General features: G+C 33.4%; 1 protein-coding gene across 9 annotated transcripts in view; it reads right to left on the reverse strand.

Annotated features, from left to right (window-relative positions):
- BIRC6 (baculoviral IAP repeat containing 6) overlaps nucleotides 1-25,403 on the reverse strand; it is a 239,599-nt gene that overhangs the window by 98,567 nt on the left and 115,629 nt on the right. For all 9 annotated transcript variants that reach the window (XR_009221707.1, XM_058551470.1, XM_058551474.1 and 6 more), the window contains 12 exons: nucleotides 24,971-25,097; nucleotides 22,338-22,448; nucleotides 20,758-20,891; nucleotides 18,702-18,829; nucleotides 10,502-11,064; nucleotides 9,293-9,468; nucleotides 7,801-7,897; nucleotides 7,458-7,652; nucleotides 6,480-6,680; nucleotides 3,975-4,254; nucleotides 2,845-3,101; nucleotides 2,482-2,590 (listed from right to left, as the gene is read on the reverse strand). Coding sequence is in view for 8 of the 9 variants with exons in the window: in XM_058551470.1 (XP_058407453.1) it covers nucleotides 2,482-2,590; nucleotides 2,845-3,101; nucleotides 3,975-4,254; nucleotides 6,480-6,680; nucleotides 7,458-7,652; nucleotides 7,801-7,897; nucleotides 9,293-9,468; nucleotides 10,502-11,064; nucleotides 18,702-18,829; nucleotides 20,758-20,891; nucleotides 22,338-22,448; nucleotides 24,971-25,097 (2,378 nt within the window). In the remaining variant the exon portion in view is untranslated. The remainder of the gene's footprint in view (nucleotides 1-2,481; nucleotides 2,591-2,844; nucleotides 3,102-3,974; nucleotides 4,255-6,479; nucleotides 6,681-7,457; nucleotides 7,653-7,800; nucleotides 7,898-9,292; nucleotides 9,469-10,501; nucleotides 11,065-18,701; nucleotides 18,830-20,757; nucleotides 20,892-22,337; nucleotides 22,449-24,970; nucleotides 25,098-25,403) is intronic.

Consider the following 25,403-nt stretch of genomic DNA (forward strand, 5'->3'; position numbering starts at 1 on the left):
CTTCTATACCCATTTTATTCAGAGTTTTTATCATAAATGGATGCTGTATCTTGTCAAATGCTTTCTCTGCATCTATGGAGATGATCATGTGATTTTTATTCTTCATTTTATTAATGTGGTGTATTACGTTGATTGATTTGCGAATGTTAAACCATCCCTGCATCCCTGGAATAAATCCCACTTGATCATGGTGTATAATCTTCTTAACGTATTGTTGTATGCGATTTGCTAGTATTTTATTGAGGATTTTTGCATCGACGTTCATCAGTGATATTGGCCTGTAATTTTCTTTTTTTGTGTTGTCCTTGTCTGGTTTTGGTATCAGGGTAATGTCAGCTTCGTAGAATGAGTTAGGGAGCTTTCCCCCCTCCTCAATTTGTTGGAAGAGTTTGAGAAGGATAGGTATTAAGTCTTCTTAGAATGTTTGGTAGAATTCACCAGGGAAGCCGTCGGGTCCTGGACTTTTATTTTTGGGGAGGTTTGTGATTACTGTTTCGATCTCCTTACTGGTGATTGGTCTATTCAAATTCTCTACTTCTTCTTGATCCAGTTTTGGAAGGTTGTATGATTCTAAGAATTTATCCATTTCTTCCAGATTGTCGAATTGGTTGGCATATAGCTTTTCATAATATTCTCTTATAATCTTTTGTATTTCTGAGGCGTCTGTTGTAACCTCTCCTCTTTCATTTCTGATTTTACTTATTTGTGCCTTCTCTCTTTTTTTCTTGGTGAGTCTAGCTAAAGGTTTGTCAATTTTGTTGATCTTTTCAAAGAACCAGCTCTTGGTTTTATTAATTTTTTCTATTGTTTTTTTGGTCTCTATTTCATTTATTTCTGCTCTGATTTTTATTATTTCCCTTCTTCTACTGATTTTGGGCTTTGTTTGTTCTTCTTTTTCCAGTTCCTTCAGGTGCATTGTTAGATTGTTTATTTGAAATTTTTCTTGTTTGTTGAGATAGGCCTGTATCGCTATAAACTTCCCTCTTAGAAGTTTAAATGATTATAAGCAATTTCAAGAAATTTTTTTTCTAGAAAAATATTTAACAAACTTTTTGTATATTTCTTAACCTGATTAACTATTACGCTTCAAATTTGGCATAAATTCCTTTTTATTTTTCTCAAAAAATAGTCCAATCTATTTTTAAATATAATATAGTTATACGTTTACATATAGCAAAGAGTTTAATGGAAAAGAAGTTAGCCTATTTAATATTCTGAAGTTATCATGCTGAAAATAAATTTACTTTGTTAAATATGTCACAAACATTTTTAATCTAGAGAATGTGAAAGCAATTAGCTTAAAATAAGTGAAAGCTATTACATTATCAGTGATTAAGGAACAATTTTTCCCAGACACCTTCAGTGCCTGGCACTCTATTCCATACCACCAAGTCTAACCTATGTAAATCTCCCCTTGTGAGTGACACTGCTCTGTCTCCTCAATCCTGGAGGCACAAAGCCAGACTCAATCAACTTGGTCTCTCTAGAATCTCACACAGTGCCAGGCATGTAGCAGCTACTCAGTAAGTACCTATAAAAATGAGTAAGTAGCCACCAAAAAATTAATAATTTGTTAATAATTTATGAAGAAATTAAGAAAATACCAAATGATTTCATTTTAAATACAAATTAATCAAAATATTAAAGGCTATTAATTGGATATAAAATATCTTATATATTTAAAAGGATATTAACTCAGGAAATAATCCCTAGCATAAAGATTATTTAGAATCACACAGTCTATAAATATGTTCTTCTGATACAGACAATATACATAAAACTGGAAAATGCCAAAGCATCCCTCAAAAATTTATCAACAAAAACATGTTTCAAAAATACTTGGAGTTCTTATCAATTTGGAGGTAGAAGACATCAAGGAAGAACTACATTAGTAAAACTCATCTAAAATTAACTATACTGAAAGATCACTAAATATTTAGGTGAAATGTTCAGATATTATTTACTTGGTATGACAGTGTTTCACTTTGTGGTAGGAAGCAGGAGAAACAAGGGTAGAGAGTCCAATGAAAAGCTGTCAATGAATAGTATAAATAATCAATAATCACAAGTAATCAATCAAAACAGTCCAAGTACCTAATATGGGCACAACATTCCTATATTCACACACATTTAGTAAGTACTACCTAAGATAGACAGTATGATTATGACATCAACAACTTATAAAGAGCCCATCATAACATGCTGACATAGAAATATATTTAATGTTTTATTCCAATCCATTTCTCAAAAGCAATATTGACTAAGAATTCTACTTGAGTTCAAATATGCTTACAATATGTCCAAATATGTGAAAATCTCTAGAAGTTGCATCATGTAAACCATACAGGTAAATGTACAATGTAATCAACAGTCTCATCAACTTTTATGAAAGGATATAAGGAGAAAGTATCACAAGTAACATTCACTACGTGTGATTATGTGTTTGTGTGTCCTTAAATGAAAAATGAGATCATCATATACCTGTCTTTTGTTCCAGGATCCTGAGTTGTTCCAAGCTGGTAAAGAATATCTATTGTAGAGTCAGAAGAGAGTCCATTCAGTCTTCCAAAGAGTAAAGGGCTATTCAAATCTTGAAACAAAGAATGAAAAGAAAAAGTTTTGCTAAATAAGCAAACGAGATGGGAAGATTTGCTCAATTTAATCTTAAATTATTCATTAAAAATAACTTTTCTGTAAATTCCAACAACAAAAAACAAACTCCAAAAATAATGAAGCGATAATGGAAGCTAATTTCAGAAACAGAATTAATCACAAATACCACGTAGTCCACCTGTCATTACTTTGAAGATACGTAAAAATCATAACATCGAAGTTAATTGTCACCTGTCGGATCACTGCCTGATGCTGCACAATTTCTCAGAAGAATGTCTATAAGTTTTAGGCCAATTCTAGTAGACTGCAGTCCTATTTTTACAAGCACGACCTCAATGTTGGGTGAATGCATTCCACAGTACGGGGACATCAATAAGGCAGCACAAGTCTGTAGCAGATTTGCAGTCGGTGCAGCTGCACTTGCCATCATTCCTTCCAGATCACTTATGTGAGTAAGACAATGATGTAATAACCGTAACCATCCAATACTGAAATACATAACACAAAATGGCTTATATGGTAAATTTAAGTAACTCAAATTATTTCATGGGTAAAACAAAGCTTCTTGAAGATCAACATTGTTGTGTTGTGTTGTGTTTCATAAACAGCACCCATCTCTGTAAAAAATGAAATGTTTTAGAAGACTGTAACATCAATAAAGAATTAAAAACATAGTATGCTTCCCCTATAACATAGGGGAATAGCATTTAGGAACAATGTGTTTGCTTTTTTTCAATTAGCCAGGAAATGTTTTTATATTTACATGTATAAACACAAACTTCATAGAATCATAGACTTGCAAAACTACAAAGTCTTGCCAGCGTGGGAATAAAACAGAAACCCTAAATTTTTTTACCAGGCAAAACTTTCAATAAAATCAGTCTATAAAATTCCCAACCATCAAAACTTACCCGAAGAATAAAAATTAAATGACATATTCAGGTCTTTGGTTAGTTTGTATGGTTCAAATCTAACCCTTCTGCTGACTGGCATTTAGGAATTACTACAAAAGACTAGGTAGCTGTCTATATGGTCAATTTGTATGGTTCAGATGTACTCCTGGTAATAGGCATATGGAAATTCTTATATTAGACTATAATCCAAAAAACTGGAACTCATACTCACATATACCACACTGTGGATCATCTCAAGGATTAAAGACACACAAATCTCAATTTTAACCAGACTCAAGCTTCTGTTTCTGCAGAATTATTGTCTCTACTACACTTAATAAAATTATGATATTATATAGATACCTATGGAACAAAGAAATTTCTAAACCTAAAAAAGAAAGAAACCACAGAATAAATAATTTCATAAAAAGCATAGAAAGTTTTTTTAAGGGTGAGAAATAAACATACCTTGTTTTGGATACTTGATCTTCAGATGGAAGAAAGGGATTATTAACTGTTGCTGAAGAAGTGGTACCAAAAGCAGTGAGGCCCAGTAATTTAATTTGTGAAAGGCCTAATGTGCTAGCATCTCGTGGACGATGGAGTCTAAGGCAGACAGCAGAAGCTACTTCAGCTTTTACAAGCTGAATTTTTATGTAGGTGAGACCACTTGTGACAACAGGAGTGGACAAAGGTAGCATATTTACTCCATCTGCACTTACTTCAACAGACACTGAGGATGGGCAGGCTGTAGGAAGACAAAAATTGAACAATTACTAAAGAAAAAGTGAACTAGACTTCATATTTTAGTGGAAAGCCCAGTAAAACAGCAGCTTTCAGTTATATTCATTATGAACGTGTAAAAAGAAAATTTATACACCAAATCATACTTTGTCGCTGACTTTCACCTTAACTGATTTTGGAGCTATTTTCCAACATAAAATATGAATTCCACAACATAATAAAAATTGTTTAAAAAACTCTAACATTCAGCTAACAGAAGAATAATTGAAGATATGCAATCCACGAGTACTTGATTCTCACCAAAAGGCAATTACTCTGCTATTTCGATTTTACTCAGAATTATCACCAACAATATGGGACATCTGATCAATATGCTATGTTTTACTGTTATAAATAATTTGGGAAGAATGTAATAAAAAAAAAAGTGCTTTTCCAGCAACTCATTATTTCACTACTGCCATATTGCATTGATTTTAAACATAGCTAAATTGAGAAATTGCTTTCACTTTTAATCTTTTGTTTCCCTTTCAAAATTTAACCAAACACCCAGAAGTTTTTTTTAAAAAGCACTTCCTACTAAAATTTAAGGAGGCCCAATCAAGTAACAAGCGGCAGCTGCTATGGGAAAATTATTTCTTTCTAACATAACATGGAAGCCCATATAATAAATTTTCTATCAACTAAAACAACCTTTGCATTTTGATTTTGATTTCAATTGTAAAATTAGGAAATAGCTTTTATTGTATGCCAATTACATACCAGGTTTACAATGAGAACAAGACAAGTCACATCAATTTTTAAATTTAACCTTCATAACCTTTTGAGATAAATATTATCCACATTTTACGTATGTTGACAGAGTCAAAGAGATTAAGTAATCCAAATCCCCACATGAACAAATGGCACAGTTTATATTCCAGGCCATGTTTGATTCTAAAAGCTATGTTATTTCCACTGAAACACAATATATCTTCAATTTGTGCTCCAATCCAATAATAAAACCAAAACGTTTTATTAAGCACACTTAATGTAGGGAACACCTGAACTATTGATTTTTTACGATGAATCGAGTTCTCCTTTGGAACATTCTTCCTATCTCAATTCCCATGTGCAAATTCTAGCCATACTTCAAAGCCACCATTTACCTGAACCACTCTTTCTCTTTCCAAATAAAAGCAATTTCTTCCTTATCTTAGATTATCCCCTAAGTCTTATACTGACTTACATTTTTACCATGTAATATAGTTATTTTTTTCACCTGCTAAAACATTGTGGATTAGTGTTATCTTCCTTTTACCATTTATTCATTATATCTGTTTTTATCTAAGAAGTATGGATTCCACAACTATATTAGGGCATAACAATAGCCTAACCTTGCAAATAACTGGAAAAATTTATTCTTCCAAATATGCCAGGGATGTACAAAATATCCTATAGTTCTTCATTTAATTATTGAGTGACATTTTATAGCGATCAGAATCAATCAATGAACATAAACAAAAGTGATAATTTCAACAATTCTGTAAAAATTATTATATTTATATGGAAAGAAGTTGGGGACCATCATAAAGGCAAAGTAGTATTTCATATTCCCTTATGAATACTTGAAAGAGTTCCTGCTCTTCTTAATGAATAACTGTTTTCTAAACATTCTTTTGAATTATTTGCCTTGCAAGATGTACTCAATAAAAAAGCATCTAATGAATGTCACAAATCTTAAAGATCACACTCAAATATTCAAAATATTACACTCAAATACTACAATAAAAAATTCTTTACAGATGTAATTATCTTACAATGGGGAGAAGAGGGAAAAAATAAGTTGATGCTAATTTCATATTACAGGGCTAGGACTGAGGACTGAGCTAGAAAAACTAAGATTGCTATTTACAGGTATGTAAACTAACTCATTTTGACTTAAAGCTATAGCTGAATAAATTTGGAGGACGAGGAAAGGCAAAAATATATAACAGGAATATAGTTGTTTGGATTTCATAAAACATTCTATTTGTTTGAGGGGAAAAGCCATGTTCATTCATTTCTTGGGAAACTATTTGGGTGGAAATGTTGAATATTATACTAAAAACTGTTCAAAGTTGAGCAATCTGGAAATATATCTAAGTACACCACTGTTTGCTAAATATTTTTCTCATTTTTTAAAATGTTTCTATATTATAGTTTATATTCAGGATGCTTCTTTATAAATCATCCTGAGCATTCTTTACTCACTTGCAAGAGATGCAAGGTGAGGCTGAATATGTATCTCTTTAAGAAGCACTGCTGCAGGAAGGTGAATGGTAAGGTCGCACCAAGCCTCCTCTGGCAGAAAGATGTAGGACCAAGCAGCAGAGCGAGCTCTTCTATGGGGTGGTGTGGCCTGCAAAAGCACCTCGGCTGGTTGCGCAGTAGGACTGCTGGATGTGATTGTACCTAGAAAACATTTTACATAAAAGAAAAATTTGCAAAAGAAACACAATAAAACATCAAGAACTACTCAAAATCATAATAATTACACTAGAAAAATTAGCTAAAAACATGAGCATTTGATACCATGAATGTACTTAGTACACTTAGCATGATTTGTCACATTATTCACAAAACATCAGGACACAGAGTCAACTAGCAAGGAGACAGTTCATTATTAACTGCTGCCTAATTTCCTTAAACTCATGTCAACTGAAAACTAAAGTAGTAACAACAAATCTAGCACAATTATTCACAAATAATTTCAGTAAAAAACATCTAATATAGCCTTCAACTTGAAAATAATCACCTTTATTCTCAGTTGTCAATATTCATGAGTTAGAAATACGAAAAGAAAAATATTAAAAGAATTATGTAGACTGGAAAAAGGAGTAACTATCTAAATCTAAAGTTTCTTTAAAAGAAAATACCACTCAAAATAGGAAGGAAGAAGTCCTTTAAAACTGATTAACATTTACAGTGAAGACTGACATAAGAATTTGCTATTTGGTTTCATAAATTGTGCTTCTATTTAAACTCAGAAAAAATTTTACTGCTAAAGAACAATTTAAAAACTTCCTTTTAATCAGACTGTTTTGAAAACGACTACCTTTAAAATCAATTGATGTAATTAAAATGGTGATATTATAACATGATCAACTTACTTCAGCAACTATTTTTGCTTCATACTAGCTAATAAACTATATAAATGCATACCGATAAGATTAATAACTCTTTTCTTACCAAGGGGTGCAAAGTTATGGATCCCTTCTGCATTATCAGGCTCAGAAGCTAGTATTCTTGTTTTCAAAGTGCTGTCAACTGCTTTATTCGGACCAGAGTCAAGAAATTTCATAATAGTTGATACCATACTTCTTGCAGTGTTTACAATAGCCCTTGTACTAGTAACCATGTTGTTGCAAATGAGCTGAACACCACCTAAATTTACAAAGAATACTAAATGAAAATTATCTTAAGACAAATAGTTTGACATTGAGTCAACTTTCACAGAAGACTACAAAAATGAGAACATAATGTACTATTGAATGATTACACTTAAATGATAGTTTTTGGAATTTTATCTTACCCATATCGTGGAAAGCTTTCAAGGCGTCACTAGTATCCAATACTCTCAAAATAAACCACAATAATGGTTCTGATAACTGGCAAGTAGCAAGAGAGCCCTAAAAAAAACACACGTTTACTGTGATTTTAAAATAGTGATTATTAATTTCCTGTGACTTCGGACAACTAAACTTCTTATTGAAGGTAATATTCTTATATAGTTAATTATTGTAAAGTGACAGCTTTAATCGAAATCACTAAATAAAAAATGTCTGCCAAAATACGTAAGAAATCTTACCTGAATCAAAAAGCAAGGGAATAATCTCCTCTCTGAACTCAGACCATTTTTTTAAACATCTGTCTTTACATACTATTATCATTTTCCACCTTAAATTAATGTGTATTGATTTTGTTTTACAATAGACACTAGTTTCATTTAAAAATTGATCCTTCTCAAACAACTTTGCATCTTCCAATGGAGAAATACGTATACGCATGCGATAAATATTTAAGAAAATGATAATTATACACTGACATATAAAAAATTCCTTAGGAAATTATGTTTTAAAATCTGCATTTGAGGAGCTGGCCCGATGGCACAGCAGTTAAGTTCGCGTGCTCTGCTTAGGGGGTCTGGGGTTCGCAGGTTCGGATCCCGGGCACAGACCTATGTACCACTTATCAAGCCATCCTGTGGCAGCGTCCCGTATAAAGTAGAGGAAGACAGTCACGGATGTTAGTCCAGAGCCAATCTTCCTTAGCAAAGAAGAGGAAGGTTGGCAACAGATGTTAGCTCAGGGCCAAGCTTCCTCACCAAAAAAAAAAAATAAGAAAGAAAGAAAGAGAATGCAGTAATATTCTAACCTATTTTTCTTTTAAAATTGCCCTAATCCCGGGCCGGCCCCGTGGCTTAGCCGTTAAGTACATGTGCTCCGCTGTTGGCAGCCCGGGTTCGGATACCAGGCGCACGCTGACGCACCACTTCTCCGGCCATGCTGAGGCCGCATCCCACATACAGCAACTGGAAGGATGTGCAGCTATGACATACAACTATCTACTGTGGCTTTGGGGGGAAAAATAAATAAATAAAATATTTAAAAAAAAAATTACCCTAATCTCTTTTAACTGGAACTAAATATGCAACATAAGCTTGAAAAAAATATTCATATTAAATTTCCATATGTAACATCTACAGAGAACATTTTGGTATTCAACTATGCTATTTTTAGAGAAAAGGAAAGAACTATTTCCTGGGACAATGGAAAAATATCTAAAATTTAAGAATATGTTAAATGTTTTAGTCTTATATTACTGCAGTCAACTTTGACAATATCACTTCAAGGAAACTTTACTCTCCAGCTTCTATTAATAATCTATAGTTCTCACCTGCTGGTGCTGTTCATTTTCTAATATATAATATGAATATTTTATTTGTCACTGTCCTATAAATAACTCTCTACTCCCATTGCCAGAAACAACTTAAATTACCGTAATTGTCGCTGGATTAAACTTACTTGTCTGCCCATATATCCACAGGCCATGTAGGTTAAAATTGGCTGCAGCATCATGTGGACTGTAGAAGCTTTTTTACTAAGAGTTGTCAGTATGGTAAATAATCCATCCCCAACTGATATGGCATCTAACCCACCATGAAAGTTTTCATGTTTAGTGAGATGTAATCCACTTGCTCCTAGTTTAAATAAAAAGATTACACATTTTTTAAAAAGTATATCCTTAAAAACCAATAATAATTAAAACAGGCTTAAAAGCCATTTTTCCCAAAGCCACTGAAGGATGGGTACATAATAGCTCTGTTTGTATGTATGTCTGTGTGTGTATACATACACATATACCTAGAAATAAAAAATTCTACCATAACATTCAGTAGACCACGTTTTTGGTTACCTTCTTATATGAGATACCTCTATTATAGATAAAAATAAAAAGAAATTGCTCTGTTCTGACTAAGCTATAAATCAAGAAGGTATATATCATTAGCTATATACATATCATTAACTATACATCATCATTAGCTATGTATCAACAAGAAAACTGAAAGAAAAATAAGTGATATTATTATGTAACTATACTTCAAAACATCTAATCAAAGAGAAGATATGGTTGTTTCCCTTACACAAAGAAAGAAATACCAACAAACAAAAATGTATCAGGAACGGATTTTGTCACAATTTACAGAAGTTCAATTATTTAAAAAATTAACACAACACATTAGCTTTCAAATAGGTAGAAAAGTTAAGCAACAATATATAAACTTTACATTGATATATGTGTCATAGACACTGTTACACTTTGAATAAAATTTTCTATTTCACTTTTTAAGAAAAGATGAATAAATAAATCTTACTAGTTCCCTAATACAAAATTCTACGTGAAATTCATCATCTTTAAAACGTTAGAGATGTATGACTGTATATTATGGTACCTGACTTATGAGACTGATTTTTTTCCCTTAATTGACTACAAGTTATTTTGCTAGTATTTTCCTATTTTTTTAAAGTTACATTTAAAATTTTTCAATATTTCGATTTCATTTATTGATTGAAGCCACTCTGTAAAAGTTTTCACTAATAAAAATCATGCTAAGAAGTTTACAATAAAGTAGCTCCACACTATAAAGTAAAAAGAAAATGAATTTATATATTGCCAAAGAGAAGAGATATAGTACCAGAAACAAGTATAAGATTAATATTTTCAATACGTACCAATTATCATCGCCATGGCACTGCTATTACACAGGCCCAGAGCAGACAAAATCTGGCTCATAATCTGTTGGTTGGCTAACACTAAGTCAGCAACATATGCAGGAGATCCTTGAACACTACTACTGCTTCCATTACCATCTTTGCCTCCTGAGACTTTTTCTTCATCTGAAACACTGTCTGTTGTATTGGAGGTCACAGACACTCTTGCACTGTATTCCCTATTGCCTGAAAGAGGCAGCTGTACTAAAATGTTAACCAGTTTTAGCAAATCAAACATGAGTTGATCTCTTGTCATTTCGCCACATACTGCTTTTGCATCACCTGGACGAATGAGGTTGGCAAAGAGTCCCCCAAAGCATGCTCGAGCACCCACTGAGCTATCTGATCCACTTCGAGACATTACTTTGTCTGAGCAAGTGATATAGTGGTGCACTAAAAAGGTGACAGATTCTATCACAGCAGAAATAGTACTAACTGAAACGACTTCAAAATTCTGCTCCAGAGTGAATTCTAAGAGCTTTACTTGGGCATCAAGAGGTCCTTGGCCTGTCTGGAAGGCACCCCTGTGAAAAAAAAAGAGGATTAAAAATTAATCCATTTTAAGTTGTTTTGAAAGAAGTAACCACCACAATACAAGAAAACTGAACAATAATTAAACTCTTGGTATTCACTATTTCATTTTGTAGCAAATGGTTTCCATCTCTTCCTGAGTCCTCCTTATTCTTGCCTCCATTTTATACAAAATCAAAAAATGACTTCCCTTCCAAATAGAAAACTAAAGGACAAGTAAATCAAAGAGGTGATTTTGAAGCTACAGATTAAAATATTTAAGGCACAAGGCATTCCTCTCAACGGAATGAGGTCTGGTTTGTTACATCCTCAAAGGTTGCTATTTTAAACATTCCCTACTGATTTTGTTTTTCAAAAATAAGATTCAATCAAACAATTCTTATGCATCAAAATTGAACGCTCTCAAGTTCTGCTTATGCCGAAGATACAGAAAGCTACAAAGATCATCAGCCCCACCCATCAACAAGAAAAAGCCAAATAAACTGTAAAGTCATAACTTTTCTTGAACCCATCATAGAGCTGAGGTCAAAGGGTACCAAAAAGCCTGAAATCCATGAAACGACAGGCACCTCCAAGAAGAGGGAATATGAGCACTGGCTTTCCTATGGTAGAATTTGGGAAGAGACTCTAGCAATACACAAATAGGTAAGAAGAATTCAGCAAAAATATTTAACAAATTGCTAAACACCAGGTATGTGAGGGTGACAACACAGAACTCTTGGAGATGACATCCATTCACAGGCACTCTCCCTCACCACCTCCCACCTATACCTTGCCCTATGCATCTATTCCATTTGGCGGTTCCTGAGTTATATACTTTATCATAAACTGGTAAATAATGCATTTTTCTTGGATTCTGTGAGTCATTCTAGCAAATTATCAAACCTGAAGAGGGGGTTGTGAGAACCCCTGAATTTGTAGCGAAAATGGACAGAAGTATGGATAACCTGGGAACCTGCAACTGCCCTCTGCAGTGAGGGCAGTCTTGTGAGACTGAGCAGTTAAATCTGTGAATCTGATGCTAACGGTGGGTAGTGTCAGAACAGGATTGAATTGTAGGACACTGGTTGGTTGATGTCAGATAATCAGAGAAATGGTATTGGAAAAGACATCACATATTTGGTGTTAGAGAAAAAAAGTTCTCAAATATCATTAGCAGTTTCCCACCACTGGAGAGAAGGAAATGCTCTCCTGCTCAGAAACAGCCAAAGATACAAGACAGAGTTTGGCTGACAAAAGGAGGAAAAAAATTCATTGAGAAAGCCCCTCCCATGAGGCCCATCACAGATGGTCTGCCAAAGACTGAGGCTGGATCAGAATATTAGCGAACACCGGTCACCATTAGGAGCAAACACTATGAAACAAGCAAAAGTAGCTCACTGCTAGAGACGGAGCCATGGAGAGACAGTCCCTCTGTGGTACAAATGTGGTACAAATGTATACGAAAGAATGAAGACTGAGGATAGAACAAGAACACTGGAACCAACCGCTCTGTACCCCAAACCCTACTGAAGCAGAAGGTAACGAGATCAATTTGAAGTTGATGTTAACACAAAGGCAACATAGCAACAACAAAGCCCAAACCCAGCCCAACTCCTGAAAACAATGACTGGAATGCTCACACTAATCATCCAGTGTAAGAGGCTTGTCTATTTCCAAGCATAAATACTATTTACTTAAGTGTCTAAAAGATATGTGATTACCTAAAGCAAAAAATTGTAGGAATGTATTATGTGATTACAGCATATATAAAAGTAAACATATGATAACTATGTCACAAAAGATAGGAGAAAGAAATTGGAAAAACACTGTTGTAAAGTTCTGGCGTTATACATGAGTTGAGGTAAAATAATATTAGAAGGTAGACTGTGATGAAATAAATATATTGTAAAGCTAGGGCAAACACAATTATCAAAATTTTTTAGTTATAAATAATAAGTCAATAGTGGAAACAAAAGGAAATCATCAAAAAAGAAATACTTAATCCGTGCCGGCCCCGTGGCTTAGTGGTTTAGTGCGCGCGCTCCACTACTGGTGGCCCAGGTTCGGATCCTGGGCACGCACCAACGCACTGCTTCTCCAGCCATGCTGAGGCCATGTCCCACATACAGCAACTAGAAGGATGTGCAGCTATGACATACAACTATCTACTAGGGCTCTGGTGAAAAAAAATGGAGGAGGATTGGCAATGGATGTTAGCTCAGGGCTGATCTTCCTCACCAAAAAAAAAAAAAAAAAGACAGAAATACTTAATCCAAAGGTAGGCAGAAAAAGACTTTAAAAAGAGGTAACCAAGAACTAATTAAATAAACAGAAAAATGGCAAAGTGATAAATTTTAGTCCACTATATCAATAACTATATTAAATGTAAAGTGATCTAAATAGATCAATTAAGAGACAGATACTGTCATATAAAAACTCATACAACTCAACAACAAAAAAACAAACAACTCAATCAAAAATAGGCAGAGGATATGAACAGACATTTTTCCAAAGAAGATATACAGATGGCCAACAGACACATGAAAAGATGTTCAACATCACTAATCATTAGGGAAATGCAAATCAAAAGTATAATGCGATATCAGCTGACACCTGTTAGAATGGCTATAATTAGGAAGACAAAAAATAACAAACGTTGGAGAGGATGTGGAGAAAAGGGAACCCTCAAACACTGTGGTAGGAATGCAAACTGGTGCAGTCACTATGGAAAACAGTATAGAGATTTCTCAAAATATTAAAAATAGAAATACCATATGACCCAGCTATCCCACTACTGAATATTTATCCAAAGAACCTGAAATCAATTCAAGGAGACTTATGCACCCCTATGTTCACTGCAGCATTATTCACAATAGTCAAGACGTAGAAGCAACCCAAGTGCCCATCAACTGATGAACCCACAAAGATGATGTGGTGTGTGTATATATATATATATACACACACACACAAGGAATACTGCTCAGTTATAGAAAAATACAAAATTGTCCATTTGCAACAATATGGATGGACCTTCAGGGAATTATGTTAAGCGAAATAAGCCAGACAAAGACAAACACTGCATGATTTCACTCATATGTGGAAGATAAGCAAACACATGACCAAAGAGAACAGATCGGTGGTTACCAGTGAAAAGGGGGTGGCGGGGTGGGCATAAGGGGTAAAGGGGCACATATATATAATATGGTGACTGACAAATAATAATGTACAATTGAAATTTCACAATGTTATAAACTATTACGGCCTCAATAAAATAACTTTTAAAAAAAGAGACATATTGTCAAATGCTTATAGGAGAAAAGATAAGTCTTAAATCAATTTAAGCTAGAAAAGAGCAAATAAAACCCAAAGAAAGCAGAAAAAAGGAAATAATAGCTATTAGAGCAGAAATCAAAATTGGAAATAAAAAAATAAAGAATATCAACAAAGCTGTAAGCTGGTTCTTTGAAAATATCAATATTGATAAACTTCTAGCAATAATGACAAAAATATATAAATAAACGATAAAATTACCAATATCAGAAATGATAAAAGGAATCAAACTAGATCCTATAAACATTAAAAGGATAATTAAGAAATATTACAAATAATAAATTCAACAACATAGATGAAATGAACAAATTCCTTCAAGACACAAACTGTGAGCCAAAGCTCACTCAAGTAGAAAGAAAACCTGAATAATCCTTTACCTATAAAATAAATTGAATACTTTTTCTAGAAAGAAACCTCCAGACCCAGGATGCCTCAATGGTGAATAATATCAAATATTTAAGTAAGTAATAATATCAATATTACACTTCTTCCAGAAAATAGAAAAGGGAACACTCATTTTATGAGTCCAGCATTACCCTGACACAAAAACCAAAACATTATAAGAAAAATGGAAATATCCCTTGTAAACAGATTCAAAAATCTTCAACAAAATATTAACTAATTAAATCCCGCAAGATATAATATATCATGACCACGTTGAGTCTACCCTGGGACTGTATATTGATCAACACTTAAAAAAATCAATCAATGTAATTCACCATATCTACAGACTTAAGAAAAAACAACATATGACATTTCCATAGATGCAGAAAAAGCATTTCATAAAATCCAAGAGTAATACATGATTTTTTAAAAAGTCTCAGCAAGTTAGGAACAAAAAGAACCTCCTCAACTTGATATCAAGCATTTACAAAAGAAGCTACCACTAATAACATTTCTATTTGTGAAAGATTGAATGTTTTCCCAGTAAGAGCGAGAAAAAACCGAGGAGGGCAAATTTCACCATTTCAATTGAACATCATATTGGAAGTCCTAACCAGAACAATTAGGAGAGGGCAAAAGAAGACATACACATTGGAAAGGAGGCAATAAGACTGTCTTTAGTCTCTGACCACATGACCATGTAAAAAGGAAATTCTCCAAGAGGCTATAACTCTTTCCAAATTGATCTATAGATTGATGCATTCTCAATCAAGCTCCAGAAGGGTTTTTTTTGGGGGGGAGTGGGGATAATAAGCTGATTCTAAAATTTATATGGAAAAGCAAAGGAACTAGAATAGCTAAAACAATTCTGAAAAAAGAACAAAGTTGGAAAATCCACGCTACCAGATTTCAAGAAATAATATAAAAGGACCAAGGCAGTGTGATATTGGAAAAGAATAGACACAAACACCAATTTCATAGAAGGGAGTGCAGAAATAGAGCAAAACAAATATGGTCAACTGATTTTTGAAAAGGGTACAAAGTGAAATCAATGAAAACAGGATAGTCTTTTCAACAAACAGTATAGGAACATGGAAATCCACGGGCAAAAAAAAAAAAAAGAACTTTGACCCAAATGCAAAATTTAACTCAACATAAACCTAAACGTGAAACTCCAAACTATAAAATTTCTGGAAGAAAACATCTGTATCATGCTGGGTTAGGCAAGAATTTTTTTTCCAACAGAAAAATAATAATATATAAGAGAAAAAGTTGACAAAACTTCATCAAAATAAAAAACTGCTTTTTGAAAGATACCATTAATAAAATGAAAATAAAATCCACAGACCAATAGAAAATATCTGTAAAACACTTATCTCATAAAACTGAATGCCCTCTTTATATTAAGACTGGGTGCTTCTTTTCAATCTTTATTATTAATGAAAGAGCTGCTGGCTTATTTATCAGGACACCAGAGACTTTCTTAAAAACATACAAAACAAAAAACGAAGAGTATTCTTGGGCCAGAGCATTATGGACCCAATTAAAGAAAGCATGCTAGAAAATTTATGAAGTGTATATAAGGGTGGAAGGGGGTGGAAGAGTAGAAGAAAAAAAAAATTTCTAATTAGTTTTTGAGGCATGTTACCCTATAAATACCTCCACTTAAAAAAAAAACACAGTGGGCCGGCCCCGTGGCTTAGCAGTTAAGTGCGCGCTTCACTACTGGCGGCCCGGGGTTCAGATCCCGGGCGCGCACCATCCCGGGCGCGCACCAACGCACCGCTTCTCCGGCCATGCTGAGGCCGCGTCCCACATACAGGAACTAGAAGGATGTGCAGCTATGACATACAACTATCTACTGGGGCTTTTGGGGGGGGGGGGGAAGGAGGAGGATTGGCAATAGATGTTAGCTCAGAAAGGGTCTTCCTCAGCAAAAAGAGGAGGATTAGCACGGATGTTAGCTCAGGGCTGATCTTCCTCACAAAAAAAAAAAAAAAGATAGTATGTAACTAAACAAGACTAATATTTCTGTAGGAAATGTTAGAGTAAATGTACTGAATTTTCATATGAAAACCTTTACTGTTGTACAACTCTACATGAACAGGACTATACTAAAGCCTACATCTAATGAATATACTTAGAGGTTTCATACAGAGTTTTAAAAAAAAAGCCTAGTTAAAAGAAAAATGAAATAAATGGTGACTGATTCTTGCTTGTCAGCTGGTTTTACTTATATCATCCAAAATCTCACATAATCTTCATGTTCATGTTTCCAAATACATGTATGCATATCATAACAGTATGCCCTTGGTTTTGTGAATCTACTCTTCCTTGCCCATATTCTTCACTGTGTTTATACTACAAACAAGTTGAACTACAACCACATTAGTGTTTCAAAATAGTTATAAAGGAAGAGGAAAACACACATGAAGACAATAGCTATGAGATAAAATTTTGTACAGCTATGAAAACATACCTCCACATAGATGTTGCATTAATTTTTGTTTTACGTGTCAGGTATTTTGCTGTTTTATAAAAAATATCTATTATTATGAACTATTAATTTTATGTTAAATTTTATAAACCACCTTTTTCTCTGGTTTCTAATATTTTAAAATTAATTTTTAAAGAAAAGAATCATGTAATCTACAAATGATTTTAACCATTTTCTAATATACTTTTTTTATTTTTAAATTCACTGGCTCTTCTAGAACGAAATTCAATAATAAAGATATCAAGTAAAATAATAAAGATATCAATAAAGAAATTCAATAATAAAGATATATAAAGATTCCACCTTTAACTTATTCTTGATATCAATGAGAATTTTTAAAATAATCAAACATGCCAGAGTTTGGTTTGTTCATCATGCAGTTTTCTTTGTAACTTTAAATGAGATGACACTGTTTATATTTCATTAAGCGTTTTTTTATCAGAACGTAATCTTGGATATTATGAAATGTCATAGTATGACGAAAATGATTCATTAGTGTGATATATATTATATGATGTTGAATCATTCATGCATTTTAAGAATCAACACATCATGGTCACAGTGTATTCTTTTAACATATTGCCTGATTTTGTTAATAAATTTATTTAGGATTTCTACTTGAGATTAGTATGTAACTTTCTTTTCTAAGCTATCATTTTGAGGTCTTATATTTTGGTTTCAAATAAAATCAATGGTAGCTTTAATTCTCTATTTGTATTCTAGAACAATTTAAACAGCTGCAAGTAAGTTTCACCTAGAATATTTATAATAACAAATCTATGAAAGCATCAAAACCAAGCAGAGATCTGACACACTGTATTCCTTTCATAGCCAGCCCTGGTGGTCTAGTGGTTAAGATTCAGCACTCTCACCACCAAGGCCCACGTTCCTTTCCCGGTCAGGAAATCACACCACCCATCTGTCAGTTGTCATACTGTGGTATCTGTGTATTGCTGTGATGCTGAAAGCTATGCCACCGGTATTTCAAATACCAGCAGGGTCATGCACGGTGGAGAGGCTTCAGCGGAGCTTCCAGCCAAGACACAAGAAAGAAGAGCGTGGCCACCCACTTCCGAAAAAATTGGCTATGAAAACCCTATGAATAGCAGGGGAGCGTTGTCTGATACAGCGCTGGAAGGTGAGAGGATGGCCCAAAACAACCGGGCAGGGTTCCTCTCTGCTGTACACAGGGTCACTAGGAGTCGGAATCAACTCAACGGCACTAACAAATTCCTCTCATAACAGAGAGAGTTCAGGATCTGGGAGAGGTGTAACAAAGTGAAAACAATCATGAAACACACCAACCCTTCCCCCTTAATCCCTACTACCCTGCTTATCTGTTCCCAGATAAACCTCCAACAAATGGTAAGGGAAAGTTTATCTGGAGGATTACATGTAACTTCTACAACAGGAACCTGGGTATATATTGAAATTTACCTTTCTGTTGAAAGTATATGAATTAGCTTGAGCAAAAATTCACTGAATATCTGGGGACATGTTGAAGAAAGATGTACTTGTAATCGGGTAAGAAATTCTTGCATAGCTTGTGTAGCTGTTGGACCAACCTGAAGAGAAAGGAAATTCCACTGAAAACTGCTTACTGATACTATTTATAGAATTATTCACTTAAAAAGTTTCGTGTGTTAAGTCAAGCGCTATACTGTTGTAATTTCTCATATGAAGAACAACAAAAATATTAGCAATGATAGCAGGAAACCAATTCATTTTTTAGGTCTTGATATATTTATTTTAAATTGAAAATTACAGATTATATTGTCAATAATTTTTTCATTATGGTTTAGAACAACTTATATTAGGTTTAACTCAATACAAAAAAAGATTCATCTGCATTACACAAGAAATATCTTTATAATCCTTTCAAAAGTACAAAGGAATTATGCACTGATTTTCACAAACTATCTTCTCAATTATCCCACTTCAAAACAAAAGAACTGAGACTCAGAGAGGTTAAGTGATCTACAAAAGGTCATGCAGATAAATACTAGCAGAGCAAATACTAAAGTGAATGAAAACAAAAAACTACAAACAAAAAAACCTAAAGCTAAAAACAAACTTGTACCAATTCACATAAAACTGCCTTCCTAAACTTCTATCAATGAAAGAAATGATAGCGAAAACCAAAGTAAGTATAACCTCAGCTATGTTTTGGAACATTTTATAACACTTCTACATATTATTGTATTTGATCCTAATCTGGTATGATCAGAAGACCTTGAAGGAATTTTGAAAAAATAAAATGCAGAGTAATTCTCCAAACTATTTTAAAGTTAGATAAACTTAATTTCTAATACTGAGCATACAAATCATAGCATTCATAACCAAACTTCTATATAAAACCAACATATCTCAGGAAAGTTTGATATTTAATAACTTTAACTCTGTCTTTTAAAAAAAGGGGAGGAAATAGCACTATTTTATGCAGTGGTATGCTCACTGTCACCTAGCTTTACCACTAACTAGTTGTATAACGGTGGGCAATGCAGATAATGCATGTTTTCTCATATATAAAATAATGAAGTTGGAATCTGTGATCCCAGGAATCTTCACATTCCAAATTCATGCAATCTTTATGTATAATAATCACTTGATAATATGCCTCTGCCCCTACCAAAACTCTGGCCCAACCTAACTACAAGTAGTTTCTTCTTTCTCAGTTTTTTCCTTGTCTTGTATATTTTATTACGAACTACAAAATTAAAGTATATTCAGTACCAAAGTATTGACTAAATGTATCCACCAGAATTTAAGCTCCAAGAAGGCAGAGACTCACTCTTTAGCACCTAGAAGAGTACTTAGACCTAGCACACAGATAAGTATACAGCTAAGAATTAAAAGATAACCTTGCATGATAATCTTGAATAACTTTCCTTAAAAAGGTGCTATGAATGCTAAATATATTTTTGGATGAAAAGAAATATACTGAAGCAGAAATATTTTAAAAAGCAGTACAACATAATAAGAAATTAAAACTGATATAAAGGAAATCTGTACTAAGACTAAAAATGTTTACAAGCTCTGATACATCTTATTATTTTTTGTTAAATAAAATATTTAATATTATAATATGATTAAGTTAGGTGAATTGTCAATCTCAACAGCAGAGGTCATTAAACAAGACACATTATTTTTAAAAACTTTCGTAATTTCAAAATTTTTGAAACGCTTCCCTGACTTTCAGGTAAGTATTTATTCAGAATGTTTCTTAAATTATACGAAATTAATGCCAAAAATACATATTTTCATAAATATCCAATAAAGATCCAAGAGAAAACTTACGACCAGCTATAATTCAGTTTCAGTATAGTTATTATTATAAATAATTCAAAACATTTTATTACATTATACATAAAAGGCTATCATTTATTACTTCAGCAATAAAAATTTTACATATTTAGGTACATTAAAGTTTTCCTTTACAAATACGTTTATTGTATAGTCTAGGCCTATCACTGGTTTTCAAAAGTCATATTACCTGCGGACTATGTTGATTTGTTCCATGTGGACTGGTGCCAGAAAGGAACTTCACTAAAACATGAATAAGGTTTGGATCTGAAACCAACAGATGGGCAGTACTCTCCTGAGTTCCAATGGCACTGCTGGAACCAGCTATAAAACATTTAAAAAAAAAACGTTCTTAACAAATAGATCCTGAAACAATGGAAATGCAATATTTAAAACATTTTTTAGTTTCAAGGAAAACACATTTATGGGAGTTACAGTTTATTCAAACGGTCTGAATCTCTACTGCATTAACTGGGTTGGACTCATTCTCTATTTTCATCTACTGCAGATCTCCTGCCTCTCCTCCTCTGACTGTGAAAAATACCTAGTTTAATGTGCATCTTATTCAGTTTACAGTCAAGTGGAAAAGAAATGGCTAAATGCTTACTGTCCTTTTGGTGAGCCTATTCTTAGCTATTCTCTCTCCTTTCCAGAAATAGTCTGAGATCTACCTTTCAGGTAAATTTTAACCCAGTTTTCCAAAATAAATTGAGGCAAAAACTATTCATTTTTGCGTGTACAAAGGTTGTACACTGTTAAGTGAAATACAAGCAACACACCAGTTTTCTAAACTGAATAAAATATTCTTTAAGTTCAATCTATCTTCAGTATGAGATAATGATGCTTCTGATCTCCTATTAAGAAAATATATTCCACATGAAAAAATGGAATAGCATTTTATGCTAAGCAATGATCTAAAGTAATATCTTTATCAATGTGACAGAGCTTTCTATTTAATGAAATTAAGCCCAAAAGAATGGGGATGAAATCCACCCACCCGTTGTCACAATCTACGGATGCAATGAAGATTTCAATTCACAAACGGCTAGTCCTTGCTCTCTAATATGAACTTTGATCCCTACACCTCACAACAACCTCAAGAATCCCAGATAAAACCTAGAACTAATCATGAAAAGTAAAACTAATAAGCACTATAGAAGACAATGTAGGAGAGTATCTTCATGACTTTGGGATACAGAAAGCAATAAAAGTTCCTTTCTAAGAAGGTTCAGAGATTATTTTACCATCTTAACTTAAATGGGAAAAAGGGGCTGGGGGGGGTGAGGAAAGTAGGAAACTTAATAGGACATTAGAAACTGAGAAAAAGCAATTATGTTCAGTGAATATAGGATTCAGATGTGAAAAACAAAACCTGAGGAATCTAGTCATATATGTTCATGAATATTATAATAAATCATTTTAAGTGCAAAAGTACTTTAAAAATAATAAATAACCACCATAAAACATAGACTGACATTAAAGATTTGATTTTGTACTCTAAAAGTAATCAATTTTATTTTAATAACCAGTTTTCAGATGGTAAAAATATGATTTGAACTTGATAGATATATCAGAGTATTTATACTATCAAAGTAAAGAAACACAAAGGATAAGTTACACAAGAACAAATTCAGAAGAGACACATTCATAAAAGCAATTCAATCATTTTCACAACTATATTAATTATTGGAAAAATCTTTATTAAGAATTTGATAGCAAGAATAATAAAGTCTATGTCAGAGATTTAGAGGAATAAATTTTCGAACTTACGATTAAGCGGCATGTTTGTCATGAGCGTTAGACTATGAAGCACAAGGCACCACGTCCGGAGCAAAGTATTGGGATACCAAGCTAACACTGTGAGAAAGCTAGTTATTGATGCTATGTAAAAAAGAGAAAAAGCAAAAATTTTTACTCAGAAAAAGCAAATGTTTACTAAGAATTAAAAACAAAATAAAACTAATTCAAAAATATGACATTATTTCTTTAAATCAACTCACTACTTAGTGTCCTCAAAACATACAAATGAAAAGAGTTCCTCATTAAATGTAACTAAAGCATTAATAGTCAGTAACATATTATGGCTAAGTTTAAAGCTCAGCCCATGACACAAAAAATAACATGTTATCACTATAAATTTGTTGTCCTTTCCAAACTACAGGCATTGCTACTGCAACACAATTTGTGTTTTACATTGTGCAAAACCAAAAATTGAAAATAATAGGGCATACTGGAAAAACAGGGATGGGGTACACCATTCAAAACCAATGCAACTTCACAACAAAAGCACAAACTGAAAAAACAATTAGGTCACTTGCAAGGCCCAGATAAGAAGCACCTGTGGCAGCTGGAATAGCCAAAAAAGTTATTCAAAATGCACAAACAGGGGCGGGCTCCATGGCTTAGCGGTTGGGTGCACGTGCTCCACTACTGGCGGCCCGGGTTCAGATCCCTGGCACGCACTGACACGCCCCTTCTCCGGCCATGCTGCGGCCGCGACCCACGTACAGCAACTAGAAGTATGTGCAACCATGACATGCAACTATCTACTCGGGCTTTGGGAGGGAAAAAAAAAAAGAGGAGGAGGATGATTGGCAATAGATGTTGGCTCAGAGCCGGTCTTCCTTGGCAAGAAGAGGAGGATTGGCATGGATATTAGCTCAGGGCTGATCTTCCTCACACACACACAAAAAATGCACAAACATAATACAGTGCCCAGACTGTGTCCTTAAAATTTCCTTTAAAAATGGCTGATTCCAGATGTTAGGCAGGAAGTATAAAGAGTCTGGAACACCTATCATACTAAAAGCTAATAAAAATAGTCAGGTACCTCTAAATAAACAAAACCAAAAAAACCTTAAAAATGGAGCATCTTACTGGCCACAAATGGCAGAACTCCAGCATCAATAAGCAAAAGAATTGTAATAGAAACATAAGAAATATTTTTAAATCCATGAACTTATACAGATATTTATTAAAGACACTAATTGATTATGAATGTAGACTACTTGTGAATCAATTCATTTTAAAACTACTTTCAAAAAACAAAAAATTTATAGCAGTTTTCCTGCCTCTATTATACAAACTGTACCACCAGAGGGCGACATAGCAGCATATGAAAGGAAGTTTCTCTTTATGGAAGTGTTTCAGCTAATAAACGAAGAAGGAATGACAGAAATAGACGATGTTAATTTTGAAACATCTAGTGAACTTTTAATGAGCCTATGCATTAACCATTAGTGGTGCCTGTTAACATCATCAAAAGAGAGACAACCTATGAAATTGCCTTTTAAAAAGGAAATCAGATTAAGCTCCAGGTCTAACTACTAATTTACAAGAAATACAGAGGACATCATGGAGATACAATCACTAAAATCAGGATCCTGGGAATCCTGGAAGACAAACAACTAAACTTCTTTGACAAATGACTTTGCAGGGGGATAAAAAAGACATGGAGGGAATCTTCACAGATTGAGGGATTTAAGAAACACAATTAACTTAAATGTGTAGACTTATTTCAGTAAACATTTCAAATAAACACATTTTGTAATATTTGAGACAACTAGAAATTTGAATACTGACTAGACATCTGATGACAGTAACGAATAATTATTTTTTACTCTTCTGTCTACTCTTCTTTATGTTTAATGTCTTTATAATAAAGTTAAAAATAGTGATGGGAGTAAAATTTATAATAGTAAGTATTAATACAGTGGATAAGATGGAAACCTATTCATTAAAGCAGGGCTGGCTCTTGCTGAGACAATGCAGATGTAAGTGGGACCATGAACAAGTGTGGCTGTCACTAAGACTGGAAGACAAGCCATGTGAGAAGCGTGCAAGATATAGGATATGCCTCTCTAGGGAGAAAGCACCAGAAACAGGTGATCGTTTTCACTTCTCTTACAATATAACTAAGATAAATTCCTGTAGCCAAAGCTGAACATTAGTTCTATTCCTGTTGAAGGATATTATTCGAGTCCCACTATTTCCACATATTCTTGCATTTGCCAAGAAAAAAAATCAACTAATACAACTTCTATAGGAAATTGAGATCCTTCTCCAATTTACCAATTCCCCCAGAAGTTAATTTCACACTTTTAATTAATTGCAACACCAGCTGCAACAGAACAGCCTATGAACAAGACAATACTTAAAGGAAATACAGCATAAAAATTAACAAAACGTTGTAAATTTTAGTTGCACACAGGCATAAGATAATACAGACCAGAGAATAAGAGTTTTCTGTTCTCTTTCCTGCTAATTAAGTCAGTGTATAAATTGTTTTTTCACTAAAACATTATAACCCCAATAACAAAGATTATGTGTATATTAACCTAATCATGACCTTTTAAAATTATTATTTATGCTATGTTAATAATTTTCTTCCTCATAAATCTTACCTTGATTTAATGAAATGACAGGTATTCGATTAGCATTATACAAAAAAACGTCTCCTCCATTCTCTTTGTTACCAGATGAACTAGAATTCAGGCTCAATGTGAGCCACAATTGGAGAAGTGATTCCAACTGAAAAAGAATGAAAATTGACAAGAAAAAAAGTACCTATTATATTATGAAATATCATTTAAACAAGAATCTTACGTATGAATCCTTATGAGTAAATAATTGTTCTATTAAATACTTCTGGTTTTAATAACTTTAATAACTTCAATTCAGTTGACAAGCAAACACATCCTAAAATTCCTGATGAAACAAAATTTAACTGAATTAAAATTTACAATTTACCTAATACAAATGTTTTTCTAAGTTACAAGAGGTGATTCAAGTCTTTAAATACAGTTGTATGTAAAATATATAGTTGAAACTAAAGCA

Source organism: Diceros bicornis, chromosome 12 (genome assembly GCF_020826845.1).
Source record: "Diceros bicornis minor isolate mBicDic1 chromosome 12, mDicBic1.mat.cur, whole genome shotgun sequence".
Lineage (NCBI taxonomy): Eukaryota > Metazoa > Chordata > Mammalia > Perissodactyla > Rhinocerotidae > Diceros > Diceros bicornis.